The 20,214-nt window shown below is 35.5% G+C and overlaps 4 protein-coding genes across 6 annotated transcripts; 2 read left to right on the top strand and 2 right to left on the bottom strand.

The window, feature by feature from the left end:
* The first annotated feature begins 1,506 nt into the window (after positions 1-1,506).
* LOC109007343 (5'-adenylylsulfate reductase-like 4) lies at positions 1,507-4,857 on the top strand. Its single transcript, XM_018986995.2, has 5 exons — positions 1,507-1,756; positions 2,007-2,264; positions 3,102-3,289; positions 3,377-3,501; positions 4,081-4,857. The coding sequence occupies exons 2-5, from the start codon at positions 2,058-2,060 to the stop codon at positions 4,533-4,535; spliced, it is 975 nt and encodes a 324-aa protein (XP_018842540.1). The 5' UTR covers positions 1,507-1,756; positions 2,007-2,057; the 3' UTR covers positions 4,536-4,857.
* Positions 4,858-4,924: 67 nt separating this feature from the next.
* LOC109007354 (melanoma-associated antigen 2) lies at positions 4,925-9,383 on the bottom strand. Of its 2 annotated transcripts, XM_018987005.2 has the most exons (8): positions 9,174-9,383; positions 8,411-8,459; positions 8,070-8,316; positions 6,975-7,127; positions 6,520-6,625; positions 6,297-6,408; positions 5,474-5,547; positions 4,925-5,348 (listed from the first exon to the last, which is right to left on the bottom strand). In XM_018987005.2, the coding sequence occupies exons 2-7, from the start codon at positions 8,456-8,458 to the stop codon at positions 5,509-5,511; spliced, it is 705 nt and encodes a 234-aa protein (XP_018842550.1). In that variant the 5' UTR covers position 8,459; positions 9,174-9,383; the 3' UTR covers positions 4,925-5,348; positions 5,474-5,508. The 2 variants fall into 2 exon arrangements, with proteins under 2 accessions (XP_018842550.1, XP_035549061.1); XM_035693168.1 differs by lacking the exons at positions 4,925-5,348; positions 5,474-5,547 and adding an exon at positions 5,578-5,931.
* A 934-nt stretch (positions 9,384-10,317) lies between these two features.
* Positions 10,318-14,090, top strand: LOC109007402 (14-3-3 protein 7). Its single transcript, XM_018987068.2, has 7 exons — positions 10,318-10,779; positions 11,627-11,933; positions 12,338-12,425; positions 12,552-12,661; positions 12,759-12,907; positions 13,535-13,569; positions 13,744-14,090. Exons 1-7 carry the CDS (start codon positions 10,713-10,715, stop codon positions 13,747-13,749), a joined length of 762 nt encoding a protein of 253 aa, XP_018842613.1. The 5' UTR covers positions 10,318-10,712; the 3' UTR covers positions 13,750-14,090.
* Positions 14,091-15,677: 1,587 nt separating this feature from the next.
* On the bottom strand, positions 15,678-19,907 carry LOC109007388 (probable protein phosphatase 2C 9). 2 transcript variants are annotated; one of them, XM_035692910.1, is made up of 6 exons: positions 19,474-19,907; positions 19,154-19,324; positions 17,674-17,913; positions 17,339-17,591; positions 16,273-16,427; positions 15,678-16,121 (listed from the first exon to the last, which is right to left on the bottom strand). In XM_035692910.1, the coding sequence occupies exons 2-6, from the start codon at positions 19,190-19,192 to the stop codon at positions 15,981-15,983; spliced, it is 828 nt and encodes a 275-aa protein (XP_035548803.1). In that variant the 5' UTR covers positions 19,193-19,324; positions 19,474-19,907; the 3' UTR covers positions 15,678-15,980. The 2 variants fall into 2 exon arrangements, with proteins under 2 accessions (XP_035548803.1, XP_018842597.1); XM_018987052.2 differs by having other exon boundaries at positions 17,315-17,591; positions 19,474-19,906.
* Between the last annotated feature and the right edge of the window lie 307 nt (positions 19,908-20,214).

Below are 20,214 nucleotides of genomic sequence, written 5' to 3'. Positions count from 1 at the left end.
TATCTGTCCGAATCAAGCCCCTCAAAAGAGGAGGAACCAGATCCATCTCAGACCATGAACCTGCACAATCATCCAAAGCCATTCGAATTGATATGATTAAACTGAAAAAAAAAGGTGTTAATTCGAGTGTAAAATATCTTTTCGGAAAAAAAAGGTACAAATCCCATTGTGCCAATGAATTAGGGTTTGTCTAGCGTCACAAATGTTTTCAAGTATTTTTAGGTATATATTTTTTAAATATCATTCTAACACAGAATATTTTTTAATTTAAAATTATCAAATTTTTATCTAATTGTTATCTAATCATTACAATTTTTTTAAACTCTCAAACAAAATATAAAAAACAATACTACTTTTCAAATTTCAAAATAAACATAATATTAAAAAAAATTAACTTTATAATATATTTTTTTTAAAATCTTAACAAAATGTTTTAACTCAAACTATTTTAATATTAATTACAAATATAATGAGATAGATATTTTACGTAAATGGGCCCTTAGGATCTCTTTTCAGGCAACACAAGAGATATAATTAAGGACAATATGGTCCTTTTGGTTTCATAGATAGTCTTAATTTATTTCAATTCATATCATATTATCTCAACATTTAATCACCATTCAAACACAAATATTTTTTTAATTTTAAATTTTTAAAATTTTCAACTAATCATTATAACTTTTTTAAATTTCTAAATAAAATATTAAAAAAATTAACGTTTTTTTATAAAAATTATATTCAATAATTATATTATAATAATAATTTTTTATAATTTTTCTCTCATTTTTTAAAATTTTATAAAACAACATAACTCAACTTATTTATAAATTATTTTACTATTTTTCAAGGAGAGGGAGGAGGCGTGTTTGAGAAACTTTGACAGAATTTTTGAATCGAGGCAAGAAAGAGAAATAAAATAAAATAAAAAGTCACATAGATTTTGTCATTTTGAGTAGTAGAGCGGTGGTAACCGGTAGTAAGGATATTATTACCCGCTTAACTAACCATGCCTAGAGATGAGAGAGACCTCCATCACGCGTGGGTCCTTTGCAGCTGGGTCCTGTTACGTCCACTCATTTTTTTCTGTCTCTCTCCTAATTGCATATTTCATCTGATAGTCCACGATACAAAAAATAAAAAATAAATAAATAAATAAATCTCGTTCCATTCAACGCCGGTAATAAAGAAAAAATTTAGTAAAAAAAGTTATTACTCGTATTTTCTTAAGTTATTTTTAATCGATAGATAGAAAATATCATCAATTCATTTAAATCATTTAAAATTTGATTTATAAAATTCATAAAAATTAAAATTTTTTAAATTAAATTATATCATATGAATATTTTATAAATTATATTTTATACACTAAATTGAGAATATAATTTATTTATTTTTATATATAAATAAATGGAGAAGGTCTAAGAAAATTCTTGATTTTTTTTATTTTTAATTTTTAGATAAGAAGAAAGGTTGTATACATATAGCTGTTGCAGGTTCTTTCTCATATTTTTTTTGGGCTTTACTAAAATTCAAACAGTACAGTGAAAAAATAAAAAGGGCAGTTAATGGGAAGTCCAAGCTTTTGCCCACCCTCGCACACATACGGGTCTGAGCGAAGCCACGTACGGTTCGGTGACTTCGTTCTCCCAGGGCCAGAGCCAGAGCAATCTTCCTCCGACGATGACGACGATTCCCCCAAACTAATCAATACTCCTGACTCAAATTATTCAACGGAAACTCCCCAACACGGCAAAACGTATGAAATTCATTTTTTGATATATATCCGTTTTTCAAAAACTTCTCAACGTTTCAATCAATCCCTTATCTCTCTTTGTTTATTTCCAACATTTTTTGTTTTCAATAAAAGTAGTCCGGTGTCTTCGTGACTCTTTCCTTTTTCTTCCCTCAGTCCCAACCCATCGCAAAAATGTGCCGGCTTCGCTGTCCTCTCCCTTTCTCTTCTCTCCGTTTCTGACCTTGACCTTTTCTTTTCCCTTTTTTTCCAGTATAGATTTTTGTGGGCGTACGATTCAGTTCGTATCTAGGGTTATTCGTTCATGGGGATGAGGGGTTGGGGAGCGGGGATCGTCGTGGCGTTGGTGGTGTGGGTTAGGCTAGCGTCCGCTTCCAAGCCGTTTAGGGTTTCGCCGTTTACAGCCGTTTGTCCTGTGGAATCCGCTTCCGATTCGATCCTAAGGTTTCGCAATCGGAATTGCCCCTTAAACGGTGATTCTAGATCCCTTGGTCTCGTTGCGGCTACCGAGGTACGTGTCCACCTTTTCCTTTTACTATTCTGGGTTTTGATTCAGTATTCAGCATATTTCTTAAATTGCCCCCTCTCACTCTCTTGATTTTTGAATATTTTGTTTCTTGTTTAATTGTTTGGGGTAAAAGATTTTTCTTTTTCTTTTTGTGAATTTAAGCATCTGATGAGGTTGTGTTCAATATGCAAAATGTGCCTTATGCATTGTTTGTTCTAGTTAGGAATTGAAATTTGGATATTCTATAACCTAGGTCCTTAATTTTAATGATGCTATTAATTAGTGATTTTAGAGTCAAGAACTAATAAAATAATATTGACAACCATGCCACTGGGAGATGAAGGATTGCAAAATTCTGAAAAAATTGCAGTTATTTTTATATGCATTTTGGAAGCATTGCTCTTGCTTCTTAGGAAAAATAAATAAAGAGCTTTGGGTATTACTCAAGAGTGAAGATACTAAGAAGAAAATTGTTCTCGGTGCTAATTGAGCTATATCTGAGGCAGTAATGTGGCCAATATCTTTAGTGTTGAATCCCTTTCCTACCTTCTTTGTATGCCATCCAAATTGTTTTTGAGTTTCTTTAGGCTTAAAATCATCGCAACTTCAATAAAATTTAGTAGGTAGTTGAGTAGATATCAATTTGTGTTTCAAGGGGGAAAATTGAGAAGGGACTTTATTAGTGTTTTTATGATATTTCTCTGCTGACATTGTGAAGAAATGAAACTTAACAACAACTCAGGATCAAGCTGAGAAGTTGGTCGCTTTTATAAATATTTTAGCTTTATATTTACAAATCTTTAAGTATCTAAAGGGAATTTACACTTTGTTACTGCAAAGGGAGATGAGCTTTCACTGCTATTGGCATTAAATATGGTTCACACGAACAGTCATCAATATGTAGCTGTGCTCTTCTATGCATCTTGGTGCCCTTTCTCGAGGACTTTTAGGCCAATCTTCTCCGTCCTGTCTCTTTTGTATCCCTCCATCCCCCATTATGCAATTGAAGAATCAAACGTCAGGCCTAGGTTTGTATATCACTAACTTTCCTTCGGTTTGTGCTTTGCAATTATATCCTGTTGCGGCTGAGAATAACATTGGTTGAGTTAATGCAGCGTACTTTCGAAGTATGGAGTTCGTGGGTTTCCCACTGTTTTCCTTTTGAACTCCACAATGCGTGTTCACTATCTTGGCTCCCGGACCCTTACTTCTCTCATTGCTTTCTATGTTGATGTGACTGGTAAGCCATTTCATTTTGGAATTCTCGATTAACCTCTGTCTACGATGAATTAATATAGTGAGTCATAGAGAAGAATCAGTTAAAAAGAATTAGAAGCTTGATTTTGTACATATTGAAGAGAAGGGTTTTTTATTCCACACTGCAAGCAATTTTTTACTGATGTATCCTTAATTAGAATAATTAGCATTTAATAGGTCATTGGACATGCTTGCCTTTTGTAATTGTTATTTGTGATTTTTTATGTTTTGGTTAATGAAGTTGGTGGTTATGCCTCTGAATAGGCCAACTATTTTTAATGTTTCTCTTTATCTATTCTCCACCTGCTTTGTTGGAAAATACAAGTTCACACATGCATGGAAGAGGGGCTATCAAGAGTACGTTTGGTATCAACCAAAAATGATTGGATGCCTTTTTGCTTGTTAGTAGTCTGCGTCTGCATGTGGATTTAACTACATTTCCTCAGCTGTTCCTTTTTTTCTTTTTTCAATTGAGCATCTGACTTTCTTACATTCATTTACTGCATGATCTAATTGAAGCTTATTCTGTGTGATATTTATTGAACTTAACGTATGGGTTTAGGCATTAAGATGGCACCATTGGATCTAATATCCCTGGAAAAAGTTGTATGTCCATCAAATCATGAGAAGCATGATAACACCAAGCAGGAAAGCTGTCCATTCTCATGGGCAAGATCTCCAGAGAAATTGCTTCAGCAGGAGACATATTTAGTTTTGGCCACCGCATTTGTGCTTCTGAGATTGCTATATTGCTATCTTCCAACTGTACTTCTATGTGCTCAATGTGCTTGGAGAAGACACATTCGAAATTTGAGATTAGGGAGTTTGTGGGAGCATCCTTTGGCATATCTGAAGTGCGCAATTCAGTTATTCAATTCTCTAAAGGAGCCTTGCAAGAGAAGCAATTTACAGGAAGGAGCAATGAATGCCAGGGCATGGGCCTCCAAGTCCCTAGCGACAGTCTCAATTGGGGATGCAGGCACCTGCCGGGGTTTGCCTGGAGGTGAATGTCACTGATGTTTCACTATTACCAGATCGGAGGGAAAAAAAAATCACATAAAGCCTTTGGCTGGCTTCAGAAACTCTTTCCAGGAGCTCCTTTTGTTTTGTTTGGGATAATCTTCATGACACCTGTGATTACAGTATTTTCATGTAGCCATGTCGACCTTATCTTGAGGTAGTCATTCATCTCGTTAGCTATACGATTTAGATTACAACTTTAAGATTAGTGAAAAGGGCAGAAATTTTAGACCTCTATTTCTGAATAGTTCATTTTAAATTGACTAAACTTCCAATTGTGTATCCTATAATTGTTTAAAAGCCCGTCTCTTTACCTTTATTTGACTAATTAGGTTTATTAAGGAAAGAAATGATTCGTGCAAACTACTTTAAATAGACAAGTCTCGTACAATTAAGATTTGATTGCATCATATCGTAGTCTTAAGATTGATCTAAGAATAAGCTCAAGAAAGGATGTTGGGGCTAGATTCGTCATGATGGTGATGTTTTATGTACAATTACAGTAATATGTTGAAAATTTTAGTTGTCAACTAATACGTCTACATGTATACTATCCATTTAAAGTTGAAAATGGAGAAGATTCCATTTGAAGCCTAGATTTGCATATGATAAACATAGACCCCTTAAATTAGATAGATGGCAATTTAAAACAGAACAATAGATCCTGGTCGGCTGAGAATTGGCCACGCCGGATGGCTCCTTCCAACTGTTAGTTAACCTCCCTCAGTAGTGTGCACATAAGCAGGTTCTCCATCGTATCACCATTCATCAATCAATTCACAAAATCCTAAATCCCCAAAATCCTGCGGTCTGCAATGCAAAATGACATTTCATGAGCATCATGCTTTCTTGAATAAGATGGAGGCAAAAAGCTATTTGGATTTTTTTTTCCCTTTTCTTTTTAGAGAAAAAAAAAAGACACGATCAAATTATACCTCAACTCTGTAAGCTGAGAGAGAATTGTAGAACACTAGTCAACATCCACAGAGGCAACATCTTTCTTCACAATCTGTTGACATAGAACACCTTCAGAAAGCCTTACGTACACGAGTATAAAACAATCTCTCTCCCGAAAGGAGTATCACAAAGGAATAAACTATTTGTCATGTACCAACTTCACAAACGTGTTCCTTGACTCGAACCAAGTACAAATAATTTATCACCGTAAACTATAGGATAACTATCACAGGATCAACACATGTACCTGGACTCAAACAAGTAGTATTATACCACTGTAAAACGCCATTGCATACATATTCCAAGGTTTTTTTTTTTTTCATTAACAATGTTACAATCCCGCCAAAAGTTTCTAAAATATCATAAAAATCACACTTCTTTTTATACCCTCTCCACGAAGCTATTCAAAGTCCCCTTGTTCCATATCTGCTACAACCTAGAACAACGCATATTGCAAATATGCAGCAATAGGCCACTATCAAACGAGTCCAAAAGGAGATATTCTACATATCAATACTTCTGGCCAGATAAACATGGGCACTAAAAAGCTTGTCACGCAAAATAGAAGACAATGGAATATATCAATAAGGTAGAAAAGATCCAGTAGCAAGTACATTCATTTTTTTTTTATCAGTAAATAAAGATTTTTTTGATGAAATCTAGCAAGTAAATTCATTCATTCATCAACAATTGTTAAATTCTCCTGTAACTTGTTAGAGACAGATTTCAATCATTTCAAATTAAAACTGATTCTATAACATACACTTACTTAATGAAACACACTTAACTGCTAATCAGTACCTGTGATATGTATTCTTTAAGCCTCTCATTAACTGGTTCATCTAAAGCTCTCTCAGCGAGCTCATAAAAAGTATTAGCTTCAGGACCACTAACTTTTTCCTTCTGCAAATATCTGCCAACAAAAGCAAGGGGGATAAATGCAACTGTCTATGTCATTTAAGAGCATTATCAATGACAAGTTAAATACAGACTAAAAAAATCCCCCCTATCCAAATATTCTAACCTTTGCTGGACAAGTGCCTCCAATGCCTGCTTAACGTTTCCAAGAATGGGATGCATTTCATCACTATCAGACAATCCCATCCGCTTTAAATGATGCCAAAGACTATCTGCAACACTTGCACCACAAATGTAAGCTCCATTATGTTACGAAAGCCCAAGAAGAAAAGCAACATAAAATGGAACTTTTACCCTCTTTATTTTTAAGTGAGAATCAAAAGCTGCCAACAACCTCACGAGGTGATGGTAACAATCTGATAAGTCCCATTTTGGTAGAAAACCCACTAGAATCACAATAAAGCCATAGAGCCCACAAAGCAGATAGCCCGGGTCTCGATACAAATTTTAACCATGAATTTGCCTCAAATATAGGCTGTTTCGAACAGAAATATTCTCTCACCATCTCGGCCTGTATTTCTAGAGTTTACCTTTTCAGAATAATTTTAGCATTAAATATACCTTCCGGGATTTTTCCACCAGCTAGATGTACAATACTAAGTATGACGAAATTGAAACCAGTCAGATGTGTCAAATTTACATCCTCAACGTATTTTCTATAAACATCGGCAGGTAGCTGACTTATGAGGACATAGGATTTTGAGTCTGCAACACCTGGAGCATCAGAATTAAGTTACTGTATTAGAGCCAAAAAAGCAGAACTGAAAAAAAAAAAAAAACAAGCAAGGGAATAGATGTATCAGCATCTCAGATGGTGGGGAACAGCTCAAGATACTGCAAGCTTTTTATTCTTCAGTATGAAACATGTCAACAAGTTATTTAGAATTAATCAAAAGGACAAACAAGAGAAGTTTGAACGCAAACAGGCTTTTAATGTACCATAAGCATATTTTTTTCCACTATAAATTTATAACCTCAACTGATAGATGTAATGAAATTACAGGCAAAGGTTATCTTGGTGGTTATCATAATGGTAACTCAGGACTGTTCGAAAGAAGCATGGAAATGAAAAGAAAATTAAAGCCACTGATGGAAAACGCCTGCAACAGGGTAGACAAAGGTAGCAGTTCTTGAAACTCATTGATGAATAAGAAATAGAAGTCAAGAGTCCGATGAATCATCAACCAGGCACAAATTGATGAAATAAGCAACCAAACAAATCATGATAAGATAATCTGCCTCTATATATACATGCACATCCACATATGTATAGTTGTTTGTTTATTTGATTATATTCTTATGCGCCATGTCATGCTCAAGCGACTGTCACGCACGAGTTCTTTATCCCAAACAGAATTTATCCCAAATTTTCCATTTCTAACCCACGACCATAATTGTGGACCCAAAACCCAAACCCTCTCTCCAGAAAATATGCTTCAATCATAGTATTCGATACTCCACAGTAAGAGGAATCAAACCAGTTCAATTTCTTTAATTTTGTAAAAACCGTGATGGAAATCAAATTCAAATTTCTCCACCAAATGTGATTAGATAATCCTACATTTGGTCACAAGTCCAATCCACTTACGAGTTACGTGTTCATGAGAGACATATTAACACGCTATGTGATAAAAATCTAAGGTAATAGTTCCTCACTTTGCTGGGAAGCACGCCCTTGATTTGTTGATGAAGGACGGGATCTTTGTAGTTCCCTCATCTCATATCCAAAAATTCTTGAAATCTTTTCTTTAGCCTCATTAATCACAAGAGACGGAAGAGCACGCTGACGATAGTTTTTAGTAACCAGTTGAGTAAGCTCATCCCTCTTAATTGGGCACCCTGAATTTTGGTGGGTTTTGAAAAGGACATAACGGATTACTTCTGCAACAAGCTTGTCTTTTTCCTGGGGAAGAATATTGTTTGCGCATCAGAGCAAATATATTTTCTAAACCAACGGCATGAGACTCATCAAGTTGAAGTGAAACACAAAACTACACCTCTTTTGAAAGATCAAACTGAGAAAGATCTTCTGTAGCACTCGCCATCCTGCAGCAAAAGCATTATCATACAAAATAAAATAGCGGTGAATATACATCAGAATGGTAAAACCTCAGGGGATGATTCTTTTTGTTCTCCCTGTCTCTCTTTCTCAGTCTCCCTCCCTCCCTCTCCAGAGAGAGGGTCTTGAAAATCAAAAAGTCAGGGCACCCATCAAACAACAGTAAATAGAAATGATCATGAAGAGAGGCCAAGACAAGAGGGAAATAATTACATCAGAACTAAGCAAGAAGATAGGTCATCTCCGGTGCATGCATGTTGAGAAAAATACACCATTTGAAAAGGTTTTCCTATTGTGGATTTCTACATCAAATACCATGACATCCATGCTTGGTTTCAACTTTGTCTTGTTTTTTGTACATGCACAATGTGAAACATACCTATCTGATCAAGCTAAATGAGCGATAAAGCATGTCCACCATCAAATATAATTATGCCACGGAGCAATTTGAGGTGGTTGTTACGATCCCACATCGACTAAGTATGAGATTGGTTAATGGTTTATAAGCCTCTAGCACCCTTCTCTTGTAAGCTAGTTTTCAAAAGTGAGTTATACCTAGTGGGTTCATAACAATAGGTCTCAAACCTCAGTCCTGTTCAGACAGCACCAATGTTTGTTACGCAATTGGGTTTGGGGGACCTCTACACACTCCTCAGTTATTAACAAACAAAGCATAAATCAATTATTAGAAACCGGTTTACCTGGTCGTGGATAAACGTAGGCGTCAGCAACAGTCGACGCAGTTGGCAGCACGGGCTGGCTACAGAGTGCGTCTCCCCCGAACTTTGATGCCTGAGGAAAACCCTAATTATCCGTTTGGGTTGATTATAGAATTGATTGAGGATGAAGGACTGGAGATCAAGCAACTGGAGACTTCGAAGCCCTAGTCACAAAATGGCGGGAAAATCCAATATTTTTTTCCCTCTGAGAGCTGAAGTAGGCCCAGCTAATAAATGGTTCGCATTTTGGGCCTTGAGTCGTGCTATACCCGAGAGTGATCCGATAAGCTAGATAGCCTTTTTATTTTTTCATTATTTTTTCTCATATATATATATATATTTTAGGATAATGTTAACGGGCCGTCCAGCAGTTACGGCCGAGTGCCTGCTAGTGTATTTTAATTTTTTTTGTCAACATTTTTTAACATTTTAATTATTAAGGAAAAAAAAATATATAATTTCATTAATAATTACTTCTTTAGTCAAGTAAAAAATAAATAAATTAAAATAATCAGACAGTAAGTTTGAAGGATTCCACTAACATTTTTTTTTTTATACTTTTAAACATTTTTTCTTAAATTAACAAACTCATTTAAAAACACTTATTTAACAATTAAGTAAAAAAATATAATAAAAATAAATAAAATATCAATCGGTGACTTTTGTAGTGCTGCATCCGCCTTTGGCACTTTTCATACGGATATGGATATTAGTTTAAAAAAATATTAGTTAAAAGGATTAAATAATTTATTATAATTAAAAAAATAATATTTATAATTTTAAATGTGCAGATTTTGCATATTTAAAAAAAAATCTAGAATTTGTATAAAAAATTATTTTTTTAATAATAAACTGTACTTTTTATAAAATATCCTAAAACTGTAATTCTAATAAAGAATAATAAGTCAAAGGCGGTTGCTAACCTGGATTTTGGTGGAGCATGCCCATAGATGGATTTTGGTGGAGCATTCCATGGATAATGATTGTATTGATTGATGAAGAACAAAAGTAAAAAAATATGTAAATTGGAAGGCTATACAGAACTTAAGAGAAGTGGTGTGGCCCACGACAATTTCCTATTTCCTGCCTTATTACACATGGTGTGGTTGGGAGGGATTGTACAACGGTGCACACAAAGAAAAACCGGCATGTTCGTTCCTAGAAGAAAGCTTACAAAATGGTCTCTGCTGAGGCGCGAGTGGAGCCCACGTATCGCCATCACCCTTGCTGCTCCTCTTATCAATCTCCAGCCGTCAGTGCTCGTCCCAGTCAACATCAACTCCCCTCCCTTCTTTTCATTTCAATCACACCTATAATTCTCATCCAACGGCCCGGATCTCGCCTTCCCAGGATCCAAGGGAGTTCGCATAATCCAAGCCCCAGTTTCGACCATCGATCTTACCCCCCCGGCTCCTCCAATCATCCGCATCCAACGGTCTGATCCCCTAGTACTGCATCTCAGCAAGCGGTTGGCAAAACCAAAAGAGAAATAGCCTTGCGAGAGAGAGAGACAGAGAGGCGATGGAGAAGGAGAGAGAGCAACAGGTTTACTTGGCAAGACTTGCGGAGCAGGCTGAGAGATACGATGGTATCTTTTTTGTTCTCTCTGCCTTTTTTTTCCCTATTGATTTAAGGATTTTGGTATTTTGATTATGGTTTTGCTCGATTGGTGTTGTTTGATCATGTAATTAGTACTGATAGTCTTTTGCCAAGTGTTTCCCTGCTGGATTTTTTACCATCGTACCAAAGCTTAAACTAAAACTAACTTATTTGTCGAAATCCGATGAATTCTATTAGCAAATTTGAGAGTAAGGAGGCAGTTGGGTGCTAAGATGAAAACAATTCGTACCATACTTCATCGTAGTTTATTTCAAGGTAGAGGATCATCGTAGTGCGCGTGGTAATTTCATTTCCGCTTATAATAGGACGAATTATAGGTTGGGAGAAACAAATGTTTTTGGAAAAAAAGCTCAAGGAAACTCATCTATTATCAGTGTTGTTCCATCCCTTATATTTACCCAGAACTAAAAGAAGCCCTGATGATGAGGTGTGGACCTGTGGTTTCCTTAGCATATGACATGAATTGATGCAGATGTTTTAAAGACGCATATTGTAAAGTGAGTCTTCATCCTATGTCACCTCCTTAGAAACTTGTTTGAGTGGTTTTATAAATCTTTCCGCTAGGTAATTTGATGTCTGGTGTCATTTGTGCCCAAGCGTAGGGTTTGTTCGTGCTACTGTTATATTTGATTTTTTCACTGATCACATATATGAAAAGAATTTGGTTCTTATGTTATATGTGACCTTCATAGGTGTATATTTGCCTCCCATGATCACTGATTCACTATAGCGAGCTGTATCATACTTGTACTAGTTTTTCTGTTAATTTAATTTTATTTAGAGTTGACGTATATTGTTGTATTTTCTTGTTGCAGAGATGGTTGAAGCAATGAAGAAAGTTGCTAAATTGGACGTGGAATTGACAGTGGAAGAGAGAAACCTGGTGTCTGTTGGTTATAAGAATATTATTGGGGCAAGAAGGGCTTCGTGGCGGATATTGTCTTCCATTGAACAGAAGGAGGAGGGCAAAGGGAATGAACAGAATGCAAAGAGGATAAAGGAGTACAGGCAGAGGGTTGAAGATGAGCTCGTAAAGATCTGCAATGATATATTATCAGTCATTGATGACCACCTCCTTCCATCTTCCTCAACAGGGGAATCGGCTGTTTTTTACCACAAGATGTGAGGATTCTTTTACTGATCTTTTACTAGATTTTAGGTTGCGAGGTACTTTGAACTAATGAACTCTTGAATATGACACTAATAGCAGTTTTATCTGGAGGTTTAACCATTTAATAGGGTCGAACCATTTACTTGAATTAATGCAGTTTGATTCTTGGCCCATGGCAATTATCAAGGTGAACGTTTACCTGCATATGTGTCTATATGAGCAAGACTATCGATATCTGATCTTACCATCTGAAGTAATGCAACATATAGGTTTTGAAAATGCTTGTGCCTTGATTTTGCATTTTCAGTCCATAGATTATGGGGTTATGCAGTTTGGTTTGAATATAGAACTTGTGTATTTGTATACAAGACTGGGAGAATACATTTGCATTGTGATCCTTGTCGCCCTGTTGCAGGAAAGGTGATTACTACCGCTATCTAGCTGAGTTTAAAGCAGGTGATGATCGTAAGGAAGCAGCAGATAAGTCACTGAAGGCGTATGAGGTGTGTTTAATTTGGCTTCTCTGCCGAAGCTCCTTTCTGCCTCTCATTTTTTCAGATTTCCCCCGCCTTTCATGTTTCCTTTTATAGTTATACTCTGATATATCTGGGTTCCCTCTTACTCTGTAGGCTGCAACTAGTACTGCTGCTTCTGATTTGCCTCCAACTCATCCAATCAGACTTGGCCTGGCCCTGAACTTTTCTGTCTTTTACTACGAGATTTTGAACTCTCCTGAGAGGTTGACATGCATCTCTCTCTCTCTCTCTCTCTCTCTCTCTCTCTCTATAGTAGTAGTGCCTCTTTTGAGCTTGTTTAACGGTGTCTGGATTGTGCAGGGCCTGCCACCTTGCCAAGCAAGCTTTTGATGAAGCTATTGCTGAACTTGACAGTCTGAATGAAGAATCCTACAAGGACAGTACCCTTATCATGCAGCTCCTTAGGGACAATCTCACGTTATGGACCTCAGATCTGCCAGAGGAGGGAGGTAACTCTCTCTCTCTCGCTCTCTCTCTCTCTCTCTCTCTGCATGCACGTGCATGCCTGGGAATTTCGAGCCTAGTGTTAACCTATGTATAATTTCAATTTTTTTTATTCTTCTACTCATATTTTTTGTTGAGGATATGAAGGTTTGGTTCGAGGATAAAAGATGTCTTGTATCATCCAGTGTACTCCTATTGATATTAAGAAAAGTTTTACTTGTAAAAAAGGTTTGGTTCTAGGACAAATAAGTTCCATTGAAAATGAACTTTTTCTACACTTAGCATAGTATATGTCATTAGCAGTCATAAATCCTAGATGGGTGTTTGTTTTGTATTCATCCCGTGTAATTGGCTGTGCATGTCTATATATAGATTAATTCGCAAGAATTTTTTCTTTTGTAAGTGCCCACTAAGTTGCTGCCTGATGGAATCTGGGACAAGTTTAGTTTGGGTGCAAGAAATAAATAAATAAAGAGAGTCATTTTGAGTTGTGTGGTGTGAGCAGGTTTTTACTTATAAAAAGCAGGTTTTTACTTATAAAAGGCAATATATTTCCTTAAGTCATGGCCTTCGTGTGGCTTTCACATTCAATAGTTTCTGATTCCTTCTATTTTGATTTGGCAAACTTGTAGGTGAGCAATCTAAAGCAGATGAAATTCAAACTGAGGTGAGATATTTCATTCTATCTATATGCAGTTTGAAAAAGCAAATAAAAAAAAAAATGACCTTTTGGTTAGATTTGAATTTTGGCAAGTCTAACATGTCTATTAGCTCTTTGTAGTTAAGTTTTTAGATTAAATTTTGTTTTTGGTTCAATAACTCGCAAACATCGACTTTGCAGAGTTAATCAGGCAAGAGTGATTCTTTGAGCCGGGGTACGTGGAGGAATGAATGGTAGGTTGTGTGCAGGACTTATTTTTCTTACTAGTAGTAGCCGTAGGGCCGGGATTTGTGACTGGATTTGTATTGTGATCTTTTATCTTAACGATTACTGTTATCAGCTACATTTATTGTTGTGATGGGGGTTTCCTCACTGCATCATGTACCTTATCAACGTTGTCCGTTATGAACCTCATTCGCAAGCTGCAATTGCTCTTCTTTCCTAATTGGATGCTTGGTATGTTGACACAAATGGTATTACCATATGTTCTTTGAAATGGATGATTATGTGTGTGTTTGGATGTTGAAGTGAGTTGAGTTGAGTTGAGTTGAGTTGAGTTGAGTTGAGATGATAAAATATTATTAAAATATTATTTTTTAATATTATTATTATTTTGGAATTTGAAAAAGTTGAATTGTTTATTATATTTTGTATTGGGATTTGAAAAAGTTGTAATGATGAGTTGAGATAAGTTTGGCAACCAAACTCACCCGATCTGTTACTTTTAGGTGAAGTTTGGATAGTGAATTGAGTTGAAATGAGATGAAAGTTAAAAATTCAATAAAATATTGTTAGAATATTATTATTATTTTAAGATTTTAAAAAATTTAATTGTTTATTATATTTTGTGTGGTAATTAGAAAAAATTATAATGATTAGATGAAATGAATTGAAATAAACTTTGAATCCAAACATAGTTGTACGAAATTAAATTTTGTTTTATTGAATGGTTAATTGTTGTTACATGCTACATAACTTTTTGTGCATTGTACCTTTTGAAGGATTCAGAACCTGGAATCTTGGGGCTCATACCCGAACTCTAGAGCTTAAAATAGGAGAAAAGATAGTCATATTAAGTAGGCTTCACGTATTTATAATTGTGTGAGTGAATTTTTCAGCAGTGCTCGTTTGGATAGTGAGATAAGATAAGATGATTTTAGATGAATTAAATAAAATATTATTAGAATATTATTTTTTAAATTGTTTTAGAATTTGAAAAAGTTATAATAATTTATTATATTTTGTGTGAAAATTTAAAAAAATTGTAATAATGAGATGAGATTGTTTTTCTATCTAAACAAATCCTAAATGATTAATAAATGTTGTGGAGTTCATTTTATGTGTCTACCTCTATTTTCCGAACTCTAATAAATCCAAATTTCCTTTTTAATATGCAAGTTCCAATGGAGACACTTCTAGTTCTACCTAGATAAGAAAGCAAAACCTATTTGGGTAAAGAGAATCAACCGCCCGAGACCTTTGATTGCAGTTCAGCGTATAGTATATGCCCATGAACAAAGCATATGGTACGCTGAAACTGAGAGGAGAGGCAAAACACAACTAAATCACAGAGATTTGAATAAAGCCGAAAACGATAATAAAATTAAGGGAAATGTTAGCGGGCTCCGGGGTGATTTTCCCCATTTTTTTTTTTTTTCAACTTAGTGATGAAGAAAATATTGTTTAATAAAATTGTGAATCTTTCAATTTTTTTCACATTATTTTTTTAACACTTTTAAATATTTTTAAAAAAATAAAAAATAAAAAATATTATTAAAAATATTTTCTTAATCACTAAATAAAAAAAAAATTAAAACAAGAAAAGGCAGTCGGGCAAAATAAACGAGAGTCCAAAACAAGCTCCTAGCATTTTTCTAAAATTAAACTGAAAACTTGAACTGAAATGTGGGGAAGGAGGTATGGGGGAGCCCAGAGAAGTTTGATCTGGACTAAGAAGAACCCCAAGACCTTTGGAACTGAAATTCATATATGCCTCAGAACAAAGCTATCAAGAAATCAACTCTTTTAGATCTCAGCCCTTTCAGCCGAAAGAAGAGGTAATCATGCACGAGCGTATATAGGTATGTGTGTTAAGTACTCTACTCACAAAGAGATTATAAAAATAAATTCACAAACTAACATGACGTTATATATACATTATGGTCTACTAGCGCTACCATAGTCAAAGTGAATAAGAATTTGGTCACCAACACACTACTTACTACGAAACTTGTTACAATAAAAAAAAATTAAAATTAAAATACCCAAATATTTTTATGCCAGCTGATATGACATGCTTCCACACCATTGGTGTATTTAATATGTCAATAAGTAGGATAGCAAATAGATTCTTTTGTGAAATAACTCTTATTATAGATATATACTGCACCTGAAGAGCAACCTTGATTTAACGGGGCTTACCCCCTAAATCTAACAACAACGCAAGATATATCGTCTTTGCTGTCTCTTTTCAATGCTTCTGCTGTTAATCGCTTAGCTGCCTTCTGTGGGTCTTTGATCTTTCTTGCAATATCAACTGCTTCTTGATTGGCCATCACCTGATTATAAACATGGAAAAAGGGAAAATTGATCTTTTTACAGGCTTTCTCTAATGCAAGAGCCATGAGGACAATCATATGCCATTTTTGTGTGAATGTGTAACAGTGGCTACTGCCAATGCAATAAGGAAACACATCTCTAGATAATTACCTTCCAAAGACCATCACTAGCAAGGATCAGAATATCAGTATTCATATCTTTAATAGTATTCTGTATATCTGGGTCAGATCGCAAATGTGATTTAAGGCTCTTGTCTCCAAAAGCACGAGAAACTGCCAGCTGTCCGTTGACTCTCGGTACATCCCCTGAGAGGGTACAGCAGAGATCAGTGTTAAGTTGTTAACACTGTAAATGTTATCCAACTTCCAAACTCACGAAACAACTTTTGAAATAGCATACTACATCAAAAAGTTTAATATGAAAGAGCACCAAAGGAGTTCTTTTTTAAATAAAAAAGAACAAGGGAAAGAAAAAAATGGCTGCTAAATTCCATCTTTGGTATATGCAAGTCCCAGATGCATACCACGCTATCTTTGGTTTAAATCTGCTTTTCCATTATTGGCAAGTAGCATTGAAGTTACTCAGGACTTCAAACATAAATTATGGAGACCACCATGTTTGTAAAGTTGTCATTCAAGATTATGTGCAAGGATGCCCCTTAAAACATATAATCTATGCAAGGAGGATCGACGGAGTTTTCTTTATGACAAAGGGAAGTGATCAGTCCACAACAAAATATCTCAAGAAAGAGCCTAGAAGTTCCCAGGCTTAATCAAGCGGAAACAAAGCACGCGATTCACTATTTTACTTTCAAGATTATTTTGGCGCATATCAAAGTGAATAGCCAGCTACCTCACTGTGTAATCCCACTAATGCAACAGTGAATCTGGATAAGCCAATAACTAAGTGGATTGATTTATTTATACAATAAGCACAGAGATTCGCCAACATTTTTAAGTGCTTAAGAAAGAGTTTCTTCTAGGTGATGATTGACAACTTTGATATAATTTATCTTTCCAGGGGAACGCTATCTATAGATAAAGATGCAGCAATATCTAAAAACCACAAAAGCTGTACTAGAAATTTCAAGTCGCAGTCCCACTTACAAGATGATTCATAGATATTGACTGGTTTAATTTTAGATAAGTAGACATTGGGACGAAATTTATAAAGAGAAGTGCTTGTGAGAAACCTGGCATGTTTGAGACAAAACCACCTTTGTTCTCGATGTTGCCTCGTTCAGCATTGGGGTCATGGTCCGTAGTCATCTGTATTGCCTGGCCCCCTCTCGAGAGAACTGCCCGAGAATCTCCAACATTGGCTATCCATAATCTTTGGCCATTTATCAAAATTGCAGTTACAGCTGTGGACCCACCCCGCCCCAAGTCAGAACTGTGCGAGAGAATTGCATGGTCTGTCTTCTCATAGGCTTTTAAAATAGATCTGTGGGGGTCAACCCAAAACTCTTCCTAGAATGAGAAATAAGAAAGTTTAAGAACACAACCACAAAAAATTTGCAATGATCTGTTAATCTTTGAAGCAACTATGCACCTCCTTTAGGATATTGGAAAATAGATGTTCCTGTAGGTAGGCAGGAACTGTATCTCCCGAATGGCCATCATATATGGCAAACAGCCCTAATTCATGTCCCTGAAACTGCATAAATTTAGCAACACAAAAATCTTCCATTGGATGATCAGCTTTCCCTTTTACCAGGCTGAAACCATACTTTATTAACCCTTCATGGCTTGTTCCTTTACCAGAGCTAGATGAGGAACGCACTCCTACAAGCTACATAACAAAACTACAAATTATAAACCCCAATATAAATCCAGCATGGTTTAGAGACAGTCATGAGGCACAAAAGAAAATAATTAGCAGTTGCAAATTTTAAACCATTTATACACAAAAGGAAGAAAACTAAAGAAAGAAATAACTAACATAATTAGCATATTATCATCTCATACAGATAAGCACTGAAAGTTATCGAGATGGGGCCTTTTTTCTGAGCAATCATGGGAAATTGCTTCTTCCCTTTCCTCTTATTCTGTATATATTACTTTTTCTACACCTTTTCACGAATGTGAATGTGTGTTGGTCAAGAGAGGGGGAGGGTGAAAAAGGACCACTAAAGTTCTAAATTATGCCAACGGCAATGTTTAAGATCCTTCTCTCCACCTTGCTACAAAGAAGGCCCTGTAAGTCCTAGAATATAGAGTTTGTAAAAGACCCAACCATTGATCCAAAAGCCCTAGGACTGTTGGATACTAATTTGGTGAAACATTTAACCCTCAACATCATAACATTCTACCACGCTTTTGAATCCGACATCCCCTCATATATCAATATTCAATGACTTAACACTATGCCCATATAGTACCAAGGCATTTTAATCCAGCCTATAGGTTGCCCCCTCCATGACTTAAACCTGTGACGTGGTCCCTGCTCTGATACCAATTGTTAAAGACCTAACCATTGATCCAAAAGCCCTAGGACTCTTGGATACTAATATGATTAAACCTTTAACCCTCAACATCATAACACAGTTGGTTCAATTCAGAGCATCAGTCCATCCTACTAAGTGGCTTAATAGTGTAACACGTTCAAAATCTCTTGCACAGAATTTCAGCAACCCAGCAAAAAGGAGTCTAACTCTGGACCAAGAAGCAAGTGGATATATCACTTGTATTCGAGGACATTTTTAAGGCACTTAAATATACCAGATATGCTCATAGACCATAGTTATAAAAGTAATTAAACAACAAAGAATGATCAATAATGCCTCCATAACCTGTGAAAACTGATTAATTCAACTCAATAAAATTACAATTATCATATTCATCCATAGTCTGTAACTCTAAAAGAAAATTGGAACACCTAAAACAACTTCCTCAATCAATCACACAAATAGCCCTCACAAAAATTGAATACCATGCCTTTCCAGCCTCTTGGTTAAGCTTTCGCACAACATGGCATATTAATTATGATAAAAGTACCACTGAAAGACATGAAGTAAGAGAAGCATCCTTACCTGAGAGTAGGAAGCAGTGAAACAACATAACATATCCATAAAAAAAATACTCAACAGCCCCTTCAAGTTCTTTGTTTGAACATCCCACTCCTATTGTCACCTCCAATCCAAGTTTCAAAACAAACCACCCACCCACAACCCAAAATCACAAAGCTTCCTCTAATTCACAAGCTGCACAATCAAAAACATACTCGGTCGGTATGCATATGAAACAAAACCCCTTAAAATAGAGGCTTAGAACCCCCCCGTCTCCAGAAAGGCACCAAACAAAAAAAAAAAAATTTGAGATAGGAATTGGGCAATCAAAAATTTCCTCTCACCAGTCCAATTGGAAGCCAAAAATTGCCGAGCTAGTTGTTTTGGTTGTTTATGCTGCTGCAGTGCTGCGGCCGCTTCTTCTTCTTATTAGTTCCCACAAGTAATCGAAGAAATTAATGATAATTAAAAATATAAAACGAAGGAAAAGGTCCAACAAGAAATAAAAAGGAACGGAGAGGGAGAGAGATCATTTGAAACTCTTTTCTGAAAAGAGAAAAGAAAAAACAAAATATCATGTATACAAAGTTTGTGAAAGGGAGGAAGAGTCGAACGAGGCCTATGGTTTTCCGTGATGAATTACAACCGTTTCGGAAGTCTTGGCAATGGAAAGTTTTTTATAACAATGAAAAAGAAAGGCCAGCACTTTGCTGTTGAGTCGTGTTGACTTCTTGCGTCTTGCTTCTGCCGTCTCCGTTTCGAGGCTTCTATTCCTGTAACTCGTTGGTTTGCTCGACTTTTTATTCCATTCCCAACGACCATCTGTGAGCGTTGAAATAAATGCTACCATTTGACTACAGCCTTTTTTAAGTCATATTTTTCATTTACAAATATAATTTAAATATAAAATATTTTTCATCTAAATAATATTACATGTATTTATAATTTTATTTATATTTTTATTTACAAAACTCATTTTATTAATTTTCTTTTTAATTTCAAATTTTATGATTTTCAACATATCAATAATTGACATGTGAAGAAATAAATTTTTTATACGTTTTTCTTTAAGTACATTTAACATT

This window comes from Juglans regia, chromosome 8 (genome assembly GCF_001411555.2).
Source record: "Juglans regia cultivar Chandler chromosome 8, Walnut 2.0, whole genome shotgun sequence".
Classification (NCBI taxonomy): Eukaryota; Viridiplantae; Streptophyta; class Magnoliopsida; order Fagales; family Juglandaceae; genus Juglans; species Juglans regia.
Note: the sequence above shows the minus strand (reverse complement) of the source record. Positions and strands in the feature narration are given on the sequence as shown.

Excerpts from the sequence above, each read along its gene's own strand:
- LOC109007388 (XM_018987052.2), bottom strand. The coding sequence starts at position 19,192 with ATGGATATGTTATGTTGTTTCACTGCTTCCTACTCTCAG. Across the intron at positions 17,592-17,673 it reads TTTCCAATATCCTAAAGGAG|GAAGAGTTTTGGGTTGACCC; the intron begins GTGCATAGTTGC and ends TTCTCATTCTAG. Across the intron at positions 16,428-17,314 it reads TTTTGTCTCAAACATGCCAG|GGGATGTACCGAGAGTCAAC; the intron begins GTTTCTCACAAG and ends GTACCCTCTCAG.
- LOC109007354 (XM_018987005.2), bottom strand. The coding sequence starts at position 8,458 with ATGGCGAGTGCTACAGAAGATCTTTCTCAGTTTGATCTTTCAAAAGAG. Across the intron at positions 6,626-6,974 it reads TGGTGGAAAAATCCCGGAAG|ATAGTCTTTGGCATCATTTA; the intron begins GTATATTTAATG and ends CAAGTGTTGCAG. Across the intron at positions 5,548-6,296 it reads TTAAAGAATACATATCACAG|ATTGTGAAGAAAGATGTTGC; the intron begins GTACTGATTAGC and ends CTATGTCAACAG.
- LOC109007343 (XM_018986995.2), top strand. The coding sequence starts at position 2,058 with ATGGGGATGAGGGGTTGGGGAGCGGGGATCGTCGTGGCGTTGGTGGTG. Across the intron at positions 2,265-3,101 it reads GTCTCGTTGCGGCTACCGAG|GGAGATGAGCTTTCACTGCT; the intron begins GTACGTGTCCAC and ends GTTACTGCAAAG. Across the intron at positions 3,290-3,376 it reads GAATCAAACGTCAGGCCTAG|CGTACTTTCGAAGTATGGAG; the intron begins GTTTGTATATCA and ends GAGTTAATGCAG.
- LOC109007402 (XM_018987068.2), top strand. The coding sequence starts at position 10,713 with ATGGAGAAGGAGAGAGAGCAACAGGTTTACTTGGCAAGACTTGCGGAG. Across the intron at positions 10,780-11,626 it reads GCAGGCTGAGAGATACGATG|AGATGGTTGAAGCAATGAAG; the intron begins GTATCTTTTTTG and ends TTCTTGTTGCAG. Across the intron at positions 12,908-13,534 it reads AGATCTGCCAGAGGAGGGAG|GTGAGCAATCTAAAGCAGAT; the intron begins GTAACTCTCTCT and ends GCAAACTTGTAG.